This window comes from Salvia splendens, chromosome 4 (assembly GCF_004379255.2).
Source record: "Salvia splendens isolate huo1 chromosome 4, SspV2, whole genome shotgun sequence".
Lineage (NCBI taxonomy): Eukaryota > Viridiplantae > Streptophyta > Magnoliopsida > Lamiales > Lamiaceae > Salvia > Salvia splendens.
In genome coordinates this window covers 39,880,032-39,899,368 of record NC_056035.1, presented here as the reverse complement: position 1 = coordinate 39,899,368, position 19,337 = coordinate 39,880,032, and the positions used below count along the sequence as shown (strand labels likewise).

The 19,337-nt window shown below is 41.9% G+C and overlaps 3 protein-coding genes across 4 annotated transcripts; 2 read left to right on the top strand and 1 right to left on the bottom strand.

Annotated features, from left to right (window-relative positions):
* Positions 1 to 1,736: 1,736 nt before the first annotated feature.
* LOC121797975 (mitogen-activated protein kinase kinase 2-like) lies at positions 1,737 to 4,319 on the bottom strand. Its single transcript, XM_042196776.1, has 8 exons — positions 4,129 to 4,319; positions 3,954 to 4,038; positions 3,104 to 3,238; positions 2,753 to 2,980; positions 2,494 to 2,676; positions 2,171 to 2,388; positions 2,034 to 2,079; positions 1,737 to 1,949 (listed from the first exon to the last, which is right to left on the bottom strand). Exons 1-8 carry the CDS (start codon positions 4,263 to 4,265, stop codon positions 1,854 to 1,856), a joined length of 1,128 nt encoding a protein of 375 aa, XP_042052710.1. The 5' UTR covers positions 4,266 to 4,319; the 3' UTR covers positions 1,737 to 1,853.
* A 2,230-nt stretch (positions 4,320 to 6,549) lies between these two features.
* On the top strand, positions 6,550 to 8,219 carry LOC121800025 (protein RETICULATA-RELATED 3, chloroplastic-like). Its single transcript, XM_042199568.1, has 2 exons — positions 6,550 to 6,596; positions 7,010 to 8,219. Exon 2 carries the CDS (start codon positions 7,019 to 7,021, stop codon positions 8,078 to 8,080), a length of 1,062 nt encoding a protein of 353 aa, XP_042055502.1. The 5' UTR covers positions 6,550 to 6,596; positions 7,010 to 7,018; the 3' UTR covers positions 8,081 to 8,219.
* Positions 8,220 to 8,695: 476 nt separating this feature from the next.
* On the top strand, positions 8,696 to 10,572 carry LOC121800026 (protein RETICULATA-RELATED 3, chloroplastic-like). 2 transcript variants are annotated; one of them, XM_042199569.1, is made up of 2 exons: positions 8,696 to 8,949; positions 9,242 to 10,572. In XM_042199569.1, the coding sequence occupies exon 2, from the start codon at positions 9,296 to 9,298 to the stop codon at positions 10,352 to 10,354; it is 1,059 nt and encodes a 352-aa protein (XP_042055503.1). In that variant the 5' UTR covers positions 8,696 to 8,949; positions 9,242 to 9,295; the 3' UTR covers positions 10,355 to 10,572. The 2 variants fall into 2 exon arrangements, with proteins under 2 accessions (XP_042055503.1, XP_042055504.1); XM_042199570.1 differs by having other exon boundaries at positions 8,697 to 8,874.
* Positions 10,573 to 19,337: the final 8,765 nt, after the last annotated feature.

Genomic DNA, 19,337 nt, shown 5'->3' with positions numbered 1-19,337 from the left:
TGGCTTTGTGACCATTCTGCGTTTCCATGGAGTATGAAGTGTATATATAGTAATATTGCTGGTCAAGGTAAGTGGTGATATATGGAAGAGGAGAATCTGTTGCATTCATTTGAGGTAACTGCTTATAGAGGCCTATAGTTAAGTTTTCCATTTAACGTGACAATCAAACTATCTAGAGCCATTCTTGTTGATTTATGTAGTTTTGCTTAATAGTTTTGTGGCAACTTTCTGCACTTCAGTGTATGCAACTAAAATGTTATGCTTCTTCTGAAGTCCGGAATCAACTGAACATGTTTTCATGTTCCAGATTACATTAGGGTCTATTTGCTTTGGATGATTAGATATGACAAGTCAAGATATGTTTTATAACTATGTTTGGAGCATATATACTTTCTTGATAGATTGTTTGGTTTGTAGTTTTATTATTTCATGACAAATGCTCGGGCCTGATGTTGTTTCGAGGACTCATCAGAAATTATAACTTGTAAACTAAACACATGTAAAATCTATTTAAAAATTCTTTTATTGACATAACTTGCATAGTAAACAGGTAAGTTTGTACAGGTTTTATGTTCTGTCCAATTGCCTTGTGCATTTCTTACCTTTCTTGTGATCACATAATGGGACTCTCTTTTTGAGTGGTTCTATTTTGGAAATTCTAGGATTCTCTAAATTTTGGTTTGAAGAATTTGCTGACCAATTTAACTTGACTTCATCGGGCATTAGATAGAGGCTGGGCTAATAAGGGTGTTAGATAAATTTTTATCGAGAATCCTCATTACTCATTTCAAGCCACTAATCTGTCAATTCGAATGTACTTGTTGCTATGGGTCAAGTCCGTCTCGAGGAATTCTATGCATTTTAGTTTGTTCATATTTCTCACTGAACTTATTCTGTCATCCCATTTATGGAAGCAAGCTACTTGAGAGCTCTTTCTCGAACCTATAATTTGCATAAGTTATTACAGAGCTGATTGAAATTGCTGATATGCATGCGCTTGTTTGTTTGTCAATCCCTTTATCACACATGAGTTCGTTGCAACGATTGAATGATGCATTCTTTTCTCTGTATTTCATCAGCTTTAACACCATGAGCAGACTCTTCCGTTTCTGCTTTTAGGCCTTCTGGATTTTTGTTGTATTTCTTATGTTCTTCATCCGGATATAGATGTTTAATGTGTCAACCATCACTTTCCATAAAGTTTTCGGGGAATGTTGCTTTCCACGTTAAAAGGTGAGCATAGCTAGTATTGAGTAACATTGATGGTTGGTGGAAGTTGCATTGGCTTTCGAGGTTCAGATATACAAGGATTATACAATCTCTTGGGATATTTTGATTTGGTTTGTTTTTAAATCTTCAAAAGTTCGTGTTCGTGAAGGTCCAGCTCTCCTGCATCACATCCTTTCCCACTTACTGTTTTTTACTAGGGCGCATATCGTGCACCTTGATGATGAAGGGCTTGCTCTTCGTTGCGCCTTCTGAACCCCTGAGCATCGACAGCTTGCAGAAAGTTGAACTTGTGCTAGTCGGTAAGCTCCCACCTGTATTTGATTCATACTTTTGTTTTTGTTTTGCAGAATTAGAAGCTATTGCTACCCTTTTCTTTTTAGGTCTCCATATCTTCGATTCACTAATTGTTTTTACTGTATTTTTGGACTCGTGAGGTATACTTGCTACCCTTTTCTTGAATGGATTGCTACTTGTCAAGATTAATTGATGATTATGGGGTTTCAAAATTCAAAGACACCCAAATTTGGGGGGTGATTCACGAGATTCTCTATTCCCAACCGTCTTCATTTTACAATAGTACAAAAATAATTCCAACTACTAGAAACTTGCTTGTCATAACATGGTTAGATTCGAACCTCCTCCTGTGGAGGTCCTGCGCTCGTCAAGTACAAGGCTAGATCAACGCCAAGCTCGTCGTACATAGTGATAAAAGGATGTGCCTGCATTTCATCACATTAATCATCAACCACCATAACCATCTATATATCATCAAAAACAATGAAACAAAACTAGTTTCTAATCACCATGAGTTCGTTCGCAGAAAGTCTATCCTTTGGATCCTTCTGCACACTGAGAAAGTCACAACAAGACAACATCAATTCTCACACTCATTAAATCATCAAAAGTTAGATTAGGATTAGGAGTAGTATGAGTATAGTACCAAGAAGAAATGAAAGAGCAGAACTCTGTAGAAAATACATCAGAAGATGCATAAGGTGCCGGTTGATCCACAATAGCATTCATCAGATCGTAGAAGGCCCACCCTCCCGGCTGTGGCGGGGAGAATGGAAACTTCCCCGTTGCACACTCTAGCAGGACCAACCCGAGGCTCCAGATATCACTTTTGAAACCATATGGGCCTGCCCGGATTCTCTCTGGCTAAAACGCACACATTTAAACAAACAACGAAGAATACTGAGATTTGATTAGGTGTCATAAAAACAGCAGCAAAACGCTATTTGAACAAACATCGTGATTACTTACAGACATGTACATGTACGTGCCAGTGAATGTATCAGCCACACTAGACGTGCTATTGAGCATTGCACTAACACCAAAGTCAGTTATCTTGACTTCGCCTCTGTGATTTATCAGCAGATTCGAAGGTTTCATGTCCCGGTGGATAATGTGTTTTTTGTTATGAAGATACCACAAGCCTTTCAGTACCTACACAGCTATGCTAACAGTTAGAACACTACTTAGAGCAAAAAACTATTCATCATTGCTTGAAATAAAAACCCACCTGCTTACAGATTGCTGCAAGATACGGCTCGGGGATCATGTTAACCTTCTTCATAAAATCTGCAAGAGACCCGCCGTCCATGTACTCCAAGATTATGTAGATTGCACCGTTTTCATAGAAAGATCGGTAGAAGACTACAATGTAAGGGGACTGTGTTGCTGATTCATTGATTTGTAGCTCTCTTATTATATGCATACGAGTAGACTCTTCGACGTTTGTTTGAATGACCTGATCAAAGTAAAAGTTGGGATAAAGGATAATGCAATGTAATAATCCTAGTAATGTAACTAATGTAAGAAGACAGTTGTCAACTGCAGCCAACTATTTAGGGAATGTTTTGATCTTGAATACCTTGAGAGCAAAGAATTGGGCTGTCCACTTATGCTGCACCAAGTGCACAATGCCGCCATTCCCTTTACCGATTACTTGAACAACATCAAAGTCTGCTAAGCTCAACTGGTTATCTGATGGCTGGATTAATGCTGACTGAAACAGATGACAAATGTAAGTCCAAAACTGGGAGTCCTAAACTGAGCTCTACACTTGGAAAATATCACAAATTATTTATACGTTCAGTACACACTTTTACGCTTCGTTGCAAGAGTTCTCGAAGCTCTCAAGATCAAGACAAGTTTCATCGATTCATGATTTTCTCTTAACGCTTCGTTGCAAGATCAAGACAAGTTTCATCGATCCATGGTTTTCTTCTTAAAACGTATACATATGAAGGTACATATTACACTCATTTCAAAAGTTGCTGCATTGACTACCATGTAAATAGCTATGAAGGACAACACACAACACAATATCATCACAAATCAATAAGGACATGTTTGGTGTGATGGAATTGAGGTGCGAATGGAATGTCATTCTTTATGATTTCACAGTTTCACTTTCACCCCAAGATTTTGTGCATCCTCTCTCTTTAAATTTTGCTTCCATTCTTTTCCTTTTGTGTTCCTTGTGTGTACCAACCAAAATAAACATAAAAAATTTAGCTTTCCTTTCCTACATTCATTTCTTCATACCTCAATTTCATTTCATCACCATCATATCAAACATGTCCTAATAAAGCTCAATCAAAACATAGAACTAACGATTCATTCATAAAAACCTAAAATTTCCAACATTCCAACCTAAATCCCAAATCAAAAAAAGCAACTGAAACAAAATCATCATTCAATTAAACAAAGATACATACAGCTTGAAATTCATTCTCAGACACAAGCTGCACTCCATCTTTGTTCACCAACAAATCACCACCCTTCATCGCCCCAGATCCCGTCCTATCATTCAAAAAACCAACAATTAATCCCAAAATCAAACGCGCAATTCACCAATCATCTCCACAGACAACAGTAGTAGCAAGTGCGCACACGAATTTAGAGAGAGAAGCTTCGTCGGGAGGAGGGAGGGAGAGCTTGAGAGCCGGAGCTAGATGCCCCTTCTTCATTTTCATTGCTTGTTTTCCATCTTTAGCTGCTGCTGCATCATCTTCTCGCTGCTGCTCCATTTTGGTGTCGAGCAAAGACAAATAGAAAGTCTTTGTGAGTAAACTCAATAAATTCCAAAGCGTGGGATAATAAATAATGGAAACTTATGCTCTATATTCAGTGATTTTAAGTAAGTGGATTGCGACAGTGGACAAAATATAACATTATACTATTTCTCGTTTGATGTATATTTAATGTTACTTATTTATTTATACGTTGATTAATAAATGAATCAAGATTTGATTTTTTTTAAATTGCACTAATGCTCATAATAAATATTGTAACAAAAATAAATAGTAACTGAACGAGAGCATGCAATGCAATGATAGCATAAGATACGTAGTATGCGGAGTTAAACTGTAAAATGATCCTAATAATTATTTAAATCATAAAGTTTGTCCGAATTTTTGCAGGTTATGAAATTTCGATTTTTCTCAATTGACTTATGCGTATACACAAAAATGAATTTGGCGACGTTCAACAATATTTAAAATGAGATCGTTTAAGCGAGCATTAATATTTTTTTCCTTTTATCTTTTCTCTCCTCATAGAGTATAGACATTGTTTTGTACACATTTGTGATAGCTAAGAAAAAATAGGGAACTCTTAGTTTAATGGAGTGTTCCGTTTTCAATTTTCTTGGGGTTTGATAAAAAAAATTGACCAAATTTTATGTTTTAATTGACTATTATATCAATTGAAACTATGAACCATTTCATCACCTTGTTGAATGAATTTACGGTCTTGGGTTTGATACTCAAAGATGGCAACTTTTTTTTTATTTTTTTTCTTCATACAGTTTTCCAACGAATTCATGCAATAAGACGACAGTAGATCTTTGTGATCTAAGCTTGATAGAGTATTAAATAGTTATTGTTATATGTATATGCATATAGTAGTAGACTACAAGATTTTATTTTTAAGGTAAAGTATCACTGTCCATTTGATTTTTCATTTTTCTAAAGTCAGTTTCTGGTAACTTTCCCGCGCCCACCAATCTCGGTTTCAATGTCATTTCCATATTACTTTTGTGATTAAGAAATGGAAACAAGTATACATCTGCTCAAATTCACGTAATTAAAATTCTATTACTGCAAACCTGCAATAGATACAAACGGCAAATAACAATGATACACCTACAAAATGTCAATTTAATGATTATGAACACAATAGCTCCCATAAAAACACCAGGCAACAAAATCTCTAGTAGTACTGTTTTTGGTATCAAAAGGAGTTAAATAATTTTATTAAGTAAATGTGTTTTATTCATTGATTAGTAAAAAAAAGACGGGTTTATCAAGTTAGAGTTTCAACAAAAAAATTCCTTAAAGAAAATAATTCACGAGTTATATTGTGCACAGGGCTGGCAATAATTGTTAGTAATTCATCTAAAATTAGATATAACAATATCCCTCATAAGATATTGTAATTGATTATTTGTAACTGATATTCAAGATATATCTATAAATTTACATCAAACTACCTACTATTTCAATTTTTGTTTTCCAAAAATTTATAAATCATAATTTTAGAAATCATGCCTGATTTCAGCTAAATTGGTCAAATAAGAATGGATGTATCTTAGTATCAACTCATAAATGGAAAATGGATGCGAAATCATCCTTAAATCTCAGCATAAAAATGTGACAGTCACATGGGACGTGTTGACAATCTATTGAAATTTCGTGTGAACCCAACAATTATTGAAATTCCAGTCAAATAAATGGTTTGTCTTTTATGACTTTAATCAAAATACATTTGTTATCTTCAAAATTAGAAATTTTGTCATGGTACACCGGTTCGAAGTTGATTTAAAATCCAAATGATATTTAATAATCTTGTTCAAATTAATAATCTCATCCTAATATATATTAAAATATATTTTGGATTTTGGAATATTTTTCAGATATTTCAAATTTTAAAACTAGTTCGAATTTAGTTATAAAAAAATTGATTTTTCGCATACTATTTCAAATCAGCTTATATTTTCTTATAATTCTAATTTTTAATATATTTGAATTGATCAAAAATCAATTCAAAATCTAAATGTTCACACCTAATAATGATTTATAGAAATACAAGTTATATTCATATTAATACTCAATTCATTCACAATTTAACAACTCATTTTGTCATTTTGATAAATGAAATTCACCCTCCATTAAATCATCACAATCGCATTTTATTAATTTTTACTCCTTAATAGTAGTGGGCCTAAAGGCCCATTTATCTTCTTAAATTGAGCTAGAATTAGGTGAGAGGGGCCCAATATTTGTCTGCCGCTATATAAAACATGACAGCTCACCTCTCTCAACAAGTGATGCACTGATTCTCAACAGCCGAAATCCAAGGTTCATTTCTTCATTTCCTATGATTCCCATTTTCTCGCACGTTGCAATATTATTTTATTGATGATTGTTGCTTAGTTATGATTCATAAAATGTTTTCTCTATGCTTATGATATCACTGCGAAAGATTAAACTTTTTTTGGTCTATTAAATCTTTTGCACTTCAATTAAGTTGGTGATGTATCAGATTTTATAATCGATTTCATTTATGTGTAAATTAGGGTTTTAGGTATCAAAGTTTATGATCTCCGCTTTTATATGTTAATAATCCGCATTGATTTTCACCTAAAGATCTTGAATTTGCTTGATTTGTTTAGTTAACTTATGTCACCTTTGAGATTTGATTTGTTTCTACTGCTTTTCAGAATCAGTTTAGGGTTAGAAGGAGTGATCTGCTTAATCTGTTTTGTTTACAGTGATAAAAGATGGCGGCGATGGCTCAGCTTCGCTTCTCACCCCTTGCGGGTAGTTACGGCCGCCCTAGCGGTGGTCGAGATTCTTCCCTGATATTCGCCGATAACACTTCTATCTCGTTCCCATTGTTGAAATGCCGTGGAAATTCGATAGGGAGTCTTGATCTACAGAGTAGATTTCATTTGCCATGTGCTGGGGGTGGCGGAGATATAGGCGTTGGACGAGGTAGTGGTGGCGGTGGCGGTGGTGAAAACGGAGGGTGGAGCGGTGGAGGGGATTCGGATGAATCCAAGTCTCCTTCATCGGGTAGTTTTGGACCTGTCGGGGCTTTCCTCAATGGATGGAGATCGAGGGTTGCTGCTGATCCGCAGTTCCCTTTCAAAGTCCTCATGGAAGAGTTGGTTGGTGTTAGTGCTTGCTGTTTAGGAGACATGGCTTCGCGCCCGAATTTTGGCCTCAACGAGCTGGATTTCGTGTTTTCAACTCTTGTTGTTGGTTCCATCATGAATTTCGTGCTGATGTATCTCCTGGCCCCAACCATGTCCTCAGCAAGCGTGTCCTTGCCTGGCATTTTCGCCAGCTCTCCAACGAGCCACATGTTTGAACCCGGGGCTTTTAGTTTGATGAGTAGGTTAGGGACTTTCGTGTACAAAGGCACTCTGTTTGCAGGTGTTGGGTTCGCAGCTGGACTCTTTGGAACCGCCCTTTCGAATGGGTTGATCAAGATGAGGAAGAAGATGGACCCCACTTTCGAGACGCCAAACAAGGCTCCGCCAACGGTTTTGAACGCCATCACTTGGGCGATCCACATGGGCGTCAGCAGCAATCTCAGATACCAGACGTTGAATGGGATTGAGTTCTTGTTAGCTAAGGGAGTTCCGCCTGCTGTTTTCAAGACCTCGGTGGTCGGGTTGAGGTGCTTGAACAACATCCTGGGAGGGATGTCTTTCGTGGTCTTGGCCAGGTTGACGGGATCGCAGAGTGTCGATGGAGGGAAGGGAGACGAGAGCGAGAAGCTGGTGAGCGAGACTGAGTCGGACGAGTTCCTGGTTAGGGAATCGGCCTCCAAATGATTGCCAGTGCGCAGATGAAATGGTTTGATCCTTGGTTCTCAAATTTACTTGGGCTGTGCTATTGAATTAGTTCCCTTTCTTGTACAATGTTTGATTTAGCAACTTGAAGAACTAATAAATAAAGTTATGGTTTTGATTAGCATCTCGATTTTATTTGATACGAAGCATATCTTATAATGTATGTTTAGGCAGTTCAGATTTGCAGATTTGGCATTAGAGTGTGGATTTATTTGTTACTATCAGTTTTACTTCTTGAATTAAGGTGAGATATTTGGTTTTGAAGTTGGAATGCACATTTATGGTACATGATTTTTCTTCATTTTTGTAACGGCCACAATATTAATAACTCAATCTCAATTCTTCATTATTGTTCAAAATTTAAAATCTTAAAAATATATGTCATCGACTACTTTAATTATGTTAAACCAACGAATATAGTTCTGTTGCAGCACGGCAGTGAAATGTGACTGACGTGTTGAAAATCTAAAATCCAGTCAAATGGAGAATATGGTTTGTTTTTTTTAACTTTATTATAATCTGAAAAACAAAAATGAAACTAATAACGTGGACGATTGATATTTGATTTCATTGATTGCTGAGTTTCATTCGTGGATACACAAAATACGAAATCCAATGTGGAAAATTAAAAATCGCAAAACATATCGATTAACTCGGTTTGATTTCATAGTTAGGTGAGTTGGCCAAAAAAGTAGCGGGCCGCTATATAAAAACGTGACAGCACCTTTCTCTCTCACCTCTCTCAACAAGTGTTGCTGTGTTCTTCAAAATCCAAGGTTCATTTCATATGATTACCCCTTTCCCATTTTCCCGCACGTTGTAATATTATTTTACTGAGAATTCTTGCTTAGGTATGATTCATAAAATGTTTTCTCTATGCTTGTGATGTCACTGCAAATGGTTTTATTTTTTTGTTAATTAAATATTGTGAACTTAGAGTAAGCTGGTGCTGAATCAGATTCTCGGAAATCGATTTTATTTTTGTGTAAATTAGGGTTTTAGATATTGAAGTTGATGATCTCCGCTTTTATGTGTTAATCCGCATGCATTTCTATGCTAAAGATCCTGATTTTACTGGATTTGTGCAGTTAATTTATATCGCCTGCTATATGAGATTTGATTTGTTTTGTTTCTACTGTTTAGGACGAGTGATCTGCTTGATCCGATTAGGTTTAGCAGTTTTCTCAGGGATAAAAGATGGCGGCGATGTCTCAGCTTCGCTTCTCCCCTCTTGCTGGTAGCTACGGCCGCCCTAGCGGTAGTCGAGATTCTGCCCTAATACTCGCCGATAATACTTCAGTCTCGTTTCCCTCGTTGAAATGCCGTGGAAATTTGATAGGGAGCCTTGATCTGCATAGTAAATTTCATCCACCGTGTGCTGGGGGTGGCGGAGATATAGGCGTTGGACGAGGTGGTGGTGGTGGTGGTGGAGGTGGAAATGGAGGGTGGAGCAGTGGTGGAGGGGATTCCGATGAATCCAATTCGTCGGGTAGTTTTGGACCGATTGGGGCTTTTCTCAATGGATGGAGATCTAGGGTTGCTGCTGATCCGCAGTTCCCTTTCAAAGTCCTCATGGAAGAGTTGGTTGGTGTTAGTGCTTGCTGTTTAGGAGACATGGCTTCACGCCCGAATTTCGGCCTTAACGAGCTGGATTTCGTGTTTTCCACCCTTGTTGTTGGTTCCATTATGAATTTCGTGCTTATGTATCTCCTGGCCCCGACCATGTCCTCAGCAAGCGTGTCCTTGCCCGGCATTTTCGCCAGCTCTCCAACGAGCCACATGTTTGAACCCGGGGCTTATAGCTTGATGAGTAGGCTGGGCACGTTCGTGTACAAAGGCACTCTGTTTGCAGGTGTTGGGTTCGCAGCTGGATTACTCGGCACTGCTCTTTCGAACGGGCTGATCAAGATGAGGAAGAAGATGGACCCCACTTTCGAGACGCCAAACAAGGCTCCGCCAATGGTTTTGAACGCCATCACTTGGGCGATCCACATGGGCGTCAGCAGCAATCTCAGATACCAGACGTTGAATGGGATTGAGTTCTTGTTAGCTAAGGGAGTTCCGCCTGCTGTTTTCAAGACCTCGGTGGTTGGGTTGAGGTGCTTGAACAACATCCTCGGAGGGATGTCGTTCGTCGTCTTGGCCAGGTTGACGGGGTCGCAGAGTGTCGATGGAGGGAAGGGAGACGAGAGTGAGAAGCTGGTGAGCGAGACTGAGTCAGACGAGTTCCTGGTTAGGGAATCGGCCTCCAAATGAGCACACGGAGATGAGATGGTGTGGCCCTTGAATCTCAATTGGTTCCTTTTTGTGTACAATCGTCTACGTTAGGAACTTGTAGAACTAAGAAATAAAGCTATGGTTTTGATGGTTGCTTGTGTTTTTATTTCTCGAATTAGGCTGATATATGCACATGGATAGTAAGTTGGTTTTATAGTTGGAATTCACATTTTATGCTACTACATGATTTATCTTCATTTTTGTAGTGGTCAAACTGTTATCTATGCTCGCAACAGAGTGTAAAAGCACTTTACTCGAGTGGCAATGTGGCATCATTCTAAGCCAATTTAAGTATGATTAATACTCTTCATAAACTCGGAATAAATCAATTTTGAATAATCTCAACATTGATCTTGAATAGTTGAACACAAGAACCGGGGGCGGGACCACTATGGTTTATGAGGTTGAGGTGTCCATGGGCCCCAATAATTTAATTTTTATTGTATACATCATATTATAATATCAATAAATTCAATTCAAATTCTATGCTCTAAAAAACATAGTAAATTTAATTTCAAAAATGTTCCTGAATTCATTTCGTTATTATCTATATTAAATTTAGATACCTAGAAAATATAAAAAAAAATACATAACATAAGATTTGAAATCACTAGATTCACTACATCCGTATTTTTATAATATGCATAGAATTTTCATTGTGAAATTCAAGACGCCAATAAAAGTATTTAAAAAATATTGTTAGATTTCAAATTCATAAACTAATTATGAAGGTGTGATAAAACAAATATTATATAGTTACTTGAAAATAATTAAAGACTTTCTTTATTCGCCATATTAATAATAAGACCATCCACAACGCGTCTCGCGCCGGGCTCGCGTCTCGTCTCGGAGAGACGAGACCCCCGCGAGACGCATTGCAGCGGCCATCTCGTCTCCAGCTCGCGACCGTCTCGTCGCGTAGCTCGTCTCGGAGAGACACGAGACGAGCTGTCTCGCCACGCGCCCGAGACACGTGGCACGTCCCCATGCGTGCGTGACGCCCACTCGCTGGCCCGCGAGTGGGCGTCGTCACTGATGACGCAATAATTCATTTTTTTTTAAAAAAAAACGATTTTTAATAAAAAAAATTTTTTCAAACGGTAATATTACCGTTAAATATTTATTTTCATTTTTTAAATTTTTATTTTTTTACTCTATAAATAATTCTATTCCATACTCATTTCAAACACAAACACACATCTATTCCTCTCAAATCCTCTCTATCACTCCAATTTCCATCTTCAATCAACTCAAACAAATGGATCCTTTTGAGCAAATGCGCCAATTAATGGAACAATCACTCGAAGAAGATCGACGACGAGAGGCGGAGGAAGCCGCACCACCCCCACGACGCTCCCGGAAGTACATCAATCGGAACCGGGAGGAAGCCGCCGTACGGTTAGTACGCGACTACTTCTGCGATAACCCGATTTGGGGAGATACCTATTTCCGTCGCCGTTTCCGCATGCGGAAACCGCTATTTCTCCACATAGCGAATACTTTGGCGGCCAGGGAGGAGTTCTTCCGAGAAGGGTTCGACGCGGTCGGTCGTCCCAGCCACACGACGCTGCAGAAATGTACTGCAGCCATCCGACAGCTTGCGACTGGACAAACGGCCGACATATTCGACGAATACCTGCACATCGGAGACAGCACTGGGCGCTTGTGCTTGCTCAACTTCTGCAGAGGCGTCCGGGCAGCCTTCAGTGACGAATTTCTCCGGAGGCCAACCACGGAGGATTGTCAGTTCCTCCTCAACCTGCACGAACAAGTGCACGGATTCCCCGGGATGCTTGGCAGTGTCGATTGCATGCACTGGCAATGGAAGAATTGCCCGGTGGCTTGGAGGGGTTCCTACACGAGCGGCCACAAAGGCACCCACCCAACCGTTGTACTCGAGGCCGTTGCCGACTACCGACTTTGGATCTGGCACGCGTACTTCGGGGTCCCTGGCTCGAACAACGACGTAAACGTGCTCCAACAGTCCGACCTCTTTACCGAAGTTTTGGATGGTAAAGCGCCGGCCATCAACTTCGTCGCCAACAACCGGCGGTATAAAATGGGGTACTATCTCGCCGACGGCATCTACCCGAAGTGGCCGACCTTCGTGAAGACGTGCGGCAGGCCAGCGAACCCAAAGCAGGCTCTTTTTGCGCAGAAGCAGGAGGCTGCGCGCAAGGATGTGGAGAGGGCGTTCGGGGTTCTCCAAGCGCGCTTCAACATCATCAAAGCCCCGGCTCGTTCGTGGTTCATGGAGAGCATGGTCGACATCATGTATACGTGCATAATCTTGCACAACATGATTGTCCGAGACGAAGGACCCGATGCCGGAAATTGGTTCGACCCCGAATCCCCCGGAAGCTCAACCGCAAGTAGTCCGCCGCGAAGTGGAGCGCATCCATCTATACAAGAACGGTTGGCTATTCGGGCAAGGACACGCGACTCTAGCGCCCACACCCAACTCCAAGAGGATCTAATTGAGCACATTTGGGAAAACTTTGGCGGAGAAGATTAAATTATGTCATTTTTATTTTTTTAGAATTTTAATTATGTCTTCGTTTTTTTTAATGTTAAGTTGTAATATTGTTTTAATTTTAATAAAGTGTGTTTGTTTAAATTGAATTGGGTTTTAAAAAAAAATATAAATTAAATTGAATGAATAGTAATTAAGAGACGGTATAGAGACGGTTAAGAGACGGAGCGTTGCAGGTTCCGTCTCTTAGTTAAGAGATGGAGGAAAAAAGGACAGTGGGGCCCTCAAATAGTGCTCAAATAGTAGTTAAGATGTCACGCCCGCATTTCCTAAGGATAGGAAGTACGGTGGACCGCGACTAGGGGAGGAAAAAAAGAAGCGGGGAAGAAAGGGGAGAACAGGAATATTTGACCCAAAAGCATTTATTAAAAAGAAGTTCACTTCAAACATTGTACTAAGAAGACATTTCTAAAGTTAATGTAAACAGAGTTAAATAAAAACAATGTATCGGATTACAAAGCAGCGGAAAAGACCAAAAGACAGATGATGCCGGGTATGACGACACGACACCATCCAAAAGACCAAGTAAAAACACTCATTTGGCTTTCACTGCTCAACATCCGTCATCCCCATCGCCGCTCAACCTGCACATTAAGAAAACAACATGCAGGGCTGAGTACTTATTGCACTCAGTGGACACACGCCAAAATCATAGTTTGTCATGCCACATCAGTGTAACCTTGGGGTTTTAAGTGTAAGAAAGTAACCCAAGTACACAAAATATATTTCATAAATTCGACTGCGCAGTCATTTTCAGATATTGCCACCCTTATTCCCACTATCATACACTATCTGATCCAACCATGACAAGGGGCGTGGCCACACCCCAGGTCAACTAGACCGGCCAACTTGCTCTCAGATGGCTCCCGGTCTCGTGTACACTAGCCTGAGGGTTCGCAGCCCAACAGACCCGAATTCGATTAAACATATGTGGTAAACCACTTCAGATAGGTTTCAAAACAAAACAATTGGCAAGACAAACAGTTCACCTCCATAAACATTTCCGGAACAAAGTCCGTATTTAAAGATAACCCACATAAAAGTAGGGTAGAAAAGCCCACCTCGATTGCTTAGCTTTTAAAACAGTTCCCTTCAACCACACTTTCCTCGAAAAAGATCACCCTTTTGAAAGATAAATAAATCATGATTAGAGTCAGGGTAGACGATGTTTAAACGACAATGCATGATTCCTACGTGGACGACTTCAACATCTAGCACGTTACACGAACACACACTTAACAACATCTCATAAGCCAAACACACAAAGACACGCCCGAAAACACACCCCGCACGCACCCGACACGCATACGACGTACTCAAAACGCGCACACGACACACACACAACACTCAAACTCCTGGCATACCCTTACTGTGCAACGGCTCACTTGGCTCGGAAAAGGTTCGGAAAAAGCTCGGAAAAAGGATCGGCGTCTCGGCCTGGCTCGGTGTCTCGGCCGCCTGGCTCGGCACCTCGGCCGACCGTCTCGGCCGCCTGGCTCGGCACCTCGGCCGACCGTCTCGGCCGCCTGGCTCGGCACCTCGGCCGCCTGTCTCGGCACAGCTCGGCACCTGTCTCGGCACAGCTCGGCACCTGTCTCGGCACAGCTCGGCACTTGTCTCGGCACAGCTCGGCACATGTCTCGGCACAGCTCGGCACCTGTCTCGGCACAGCTCGGCACCTGTCTCGGCACAGCTCGGCACTTGTCTCGGCACAGCTCGGCACCTGTCTCGGCACAGCTCGGCACCTCGGCCGACCATCTCGGCCGTCCGGCTCGGCACCTCGGCCGACCGTCTCGGCCGCCTGTTCGGCACCTCGGCCGACCATCTCGGCCGTCCGGCTCGGCACCTCGACCGACCGTCTCGGCCGCCTGCTCGGCACCTCGGCCGACCATCTCGGCCGCCTGCTCGGCACCTCGGCCGACCACCTCGGCCGTCTGCTCGGCACCTAGTTTACACCCCTTTTCCTCTGACCCCCGATTCTCAAACCCTATACGACAAACACACCACGCATTCTACATCCCAAAACACACCCAAACACCTGGGATCATCCCTTCCAGACTCTCCACAAATCTGCCCTAGGCTGAACCCAACAACTCTCGGCCAACACACACGAAAACTCTCGAACCAAACACTGATTCCTCCGAGCCATCTCTTGGCCAAACACACCCACATACATCACAAAAGCACAACACTCAGAAACCCAACCATTGCACATGAAAACATCACCCAGAACACACCACACGCAGAACTGCGCAGTTTACTTGCAAAAATCATAGTAAAATCATACGACATCCAATGAAGCTGAAATTTACACACCACACCGAAGACACATCCAAGTTTATACGGTTAAAATTTCGTACCAAAAGGAGATCGTTTGCTCAGTCAAAACGGGGTCGGAACCCACTGTCAGTTACTAACAAAACATGCTCGACAACAACACATAATCACAAAACCTATTCAGCATCTAAACCTTCCCAAAACGTCCTACATGCATGTTTTTCGAATTAAACGAGAGTTGAGGCCTTGTATTACCTTTCCCGGATAGTTCAACGTAGTGTAAAAGCTTTACTTCCTCTTACGACTCCGATTCACGACGAAGGAGGGTATCACCTTGAGGAATCCAAGAAGATGATGAGAGGGAGTGAATGGAAGAAGGTAAAAACCGAGAGGGAGAAGGGAGGAAGCTTACCGGTGTTGAGATTGTGAGGGAGAAGAGAGAACCGATGATTGATTGTGATTGGGAAGGGAAAGATATCGGTTTTGTGGGAGTGGGGGGGGTTGAGAAGATCGTGGGGTGAGGGAGAGAACCGAGAGAGAGAGGGAGAGAGAGAGAGAGAGAGAGATATTTAATTTATTAATTAGGATATTAATTTGCTTTTCAAAAACCATAAACTAAAAATTCACACCCATAAATAATGTAAAACAAATAAAACATACCACACCATATCTTAAACAAGATATTCACAAAAAGCAAACACCCTTTAATTAAAAAAAACGGACATTACATTCCTCCCACCTTAAAAAAATTTCGTCCCGAAATTTCCCTAGATTACTCAAACAGCTCCGGAAACTTCTCTCTCATCTTATCTTCTAATTCCCATGTTGCTTCTTCGACTCCATGATTCCTCCACCGTACTTTCACCGAAGCAATTGACTTATTCCTCAATTCTTGCACTCTTCGGTCCAAAATGGCCTCGGGCTTCTCCTCATAGCTTAGATCGGGATCTAGGACCATCATCTCTTCTTGGTGAACGATGTGTGTGGGGTCAAACACGTACTTCCTCAATTGTGACACATGGAAGACGTTGTGCACATTTCCAAAGCTTGGTGGTAGAGCCAACCTGTATGCTACCACGCCGACTCTATCCAAAATCTCGTATGGACCAATAAATCGGGGTCTCAGCTTTCCCTTCACTCCAAAACGAGTTATTCCCTTAGAAGGGGAAACTTTCAGAAAGACCTTTTCCCCGACCTCGAACTGTAACTCGGTCCTTCGAACATCCGCATAAGATTTCTGTCGATCTTGTGCCTCCTTGATCCTCCCACGGATTTGTCGGACAATCTCTATCATCTCTTCTACAGAGTCTGGTCCGAGAATTCTTCTCTCACCCACTTCATCCCAATAAAGTGGCGATCTACACTTCTTTCCATACAAGGCCTCATATGGGGCCATCTTGATAGTCGCCTGGTAACTATTATTGTAAGCGAACTCTACCAAGGGCAACACTTCTTCCCAACCTACGCCTCGATCTAGCACCACGGCTCGTAGCATGTCCTCCAATGCTTGTATCGTTCTCTCCGACTGCCCGTCGGTTTGCGGGTGGAACGCTGTACTGAAATTCAACTTAGTCCCCAACTCGCGCTGCAGGCTTGTCCAAAATCTAGAAGTGAATTTAGCATCACGATCAGATGTGATTGTCGCTGGAACTCCATGCAAGCGTATAATTTCCCGTACATATACCTTAGCCAACTGATCGGATCCATAAGTGGCACGAACCGGCACAAAATGGGCAGATTTGGTGAGGCGATCTATAATCACCCAAATCACCGTGTTCCCTCGCTGGGATTTTGGCAGTCCTACCACAAAGTCCATTGCAATATGTTCCCACTTCCATTCCGGAATCTCGAGGGGTTGCAATTTCCCATAGGGCCGTTGGTGTAGCGCCTTTACTTGTTGACATGCTAGGCATCTCTCCACAAATGCCGCAACATGCTTTTTCATACCGTTCCACCAAAACTGTCTTTTCAAGTCTTGATACATTTTGGTGCTCCCTGGATGAGCAGCGTATGGGGTTTCATGTGCTTCTCTCATGATTTCCATCCTCAGGCCTTCATCCTTAGGCACACACAACCTTCCCTTGTATGTGAGACCATTATCCGCTGCCTCACGAAAATTTCCGAGTTCACCCGTCCTCACTTCTGAGCGAATCTTTTCTAGTAACGTATCTCGCCGTTGAGCTTCTACAATTCTGGCTCTTAAGTCGGGTTCCATCACCAACGTGGCTACTATCCCTTCCACAGTCTCGGGCATTTTCACCACTTCCAAGCGCATCTTACTGAACTCTTGGATTATACTCTCCTCGATAGTAAGAAAGGTGGCCAGCTGAGATTGAGACTTCCTACTAAGAGCATCGGCCACTACGTTTGCTTTTCCCGGATGGTAATTTATACCACAATCGTAGTCCTTTACCAACTCGAGCCACCTACGTTGGCGCATGTTCAACTCCTTTTGCTCAAAGAAGTACTTTAGACTCTTATGGTCCGTGTATATCTCACAACGGACTCCATAAAGATGATGTCTCCAGATCTTCAAAGCATGTACCACAGCTGCCAGTTCCAAGTCATGCGTCGGATAATTCAGTTCATGGGGCTTCAATTGTCTCGATGCATATGCAATCACTTTCCCCTTCTGCATAAGCACACATCCCAGTCCCACCTTCGACGCATCCGTATATACCGCATAGTCAGTCTCTGGCTCCGGCACAGCTAGGATTGGTGCGGTGGTCAATTTCTCCTTCAACAACTGAAAGCTCGCCTCACATTCTGGCGTCCAAATCATCTTGACTCCCTTTTTCAGTTGTTGCGTCATTGGCCTTGCTATCTTCGAGAATCCCTCGATGAATCTTCGATAATAGCCCGCCAGTCCTAAAAAGCTTCGGATTTCGTTTTGTGTAGAAGGTGACTTCCACTCCTGCACCGCTTCTACCTTGGCCGGATCTACACGAATTCCATCTGAAGTTACTACATGTCCAAGAAAATTTACTTCCTTGAGCCAAAACTCGCATTTACTGAACTTGGCATATAGTTTCTCGTCCCTTAGAGTTGCTAGGACGGTTCTCAAGTGCTCTTTGTGCTCCTCCTCGTTCTTTGAGTAAACAAGCACGTCATCGATGAAAACCAGGACAAACCGATCCAGAAATGGATGGAACACGCGGTTCATAAGGTCCATGAACACTGCCGGGGCGTTCGTCAGTCCAAAAGGCATTACAACGAACTCATAATGACCATATCTTGTTCGAAAAGCTGTCTTGGGTACATCTTCTCGCCGAACCCTCAGCTGATGGTACCCAGACCTCAAATCCATCTTAGAGAAGACTCCTGCCCCTCGAAGTTGGTCAAACAAGTCGTCTATCCTTGGTAGTGGATACTTGTTCTTCAGCGTTAGTTTGTTTAGCTTCCGATAGTCGATGCACATCCTCATCGTTCCATCCTTCTTCTTTACGAACAACACTGGTGCTCCCCATGGTGACACGCTAGGTCTAATGAATCCCAATTCCAGTAGCTCTTGCAGTTGCACCTTAAGCTCCTCCAACTCTTTTGGCGCCATTCTATAAGGTGCTTTGGATATTGGTGCCGATCCGGGCTCCAGATCGATCGTGAATTCTACTTGCCTGTCGGGTGGGGGTCCCGGCAATGCATCGGGGAAGACATCGGGATATTCACTCACTATCGCCACATCTTCTATCTTCCTGTCTTTCTTCTCCTCCCCATTCAAATAAACAAGGTACGCTGGACATCCCTTCCTCATCATTGTAGTGGCTTGCAGCGCAGAGATAATGGACTTGCGTCGGCTCATTGGGACTCCGTGAAACTTCATCGGCTCTTTTCCGGGGGTTTCAAGCGAAATTTCCCTTTCTCTACAATGAAGGGTAACGTGGTTCTCCGCTAACCAATCCATACCCAAGATTATGTCTACGCTACCCATCGTCATTACTTGCAAATTATAAGCCACTAAACTGAGTTCACCTATTCCAAAGTTCACACATGCACAAGATCGGGATATATCTATAGCCCCGCCTACCGGTGAGGTCACACTCATAGTGGGTTCGGTCTTAACAGTAGGTAATTCCAAAGTATCCACACAAGACGTTGATATAAAGGAATGCGACGCACCCGTATCAAACAAGACAACTATAGGCATATTGAGAA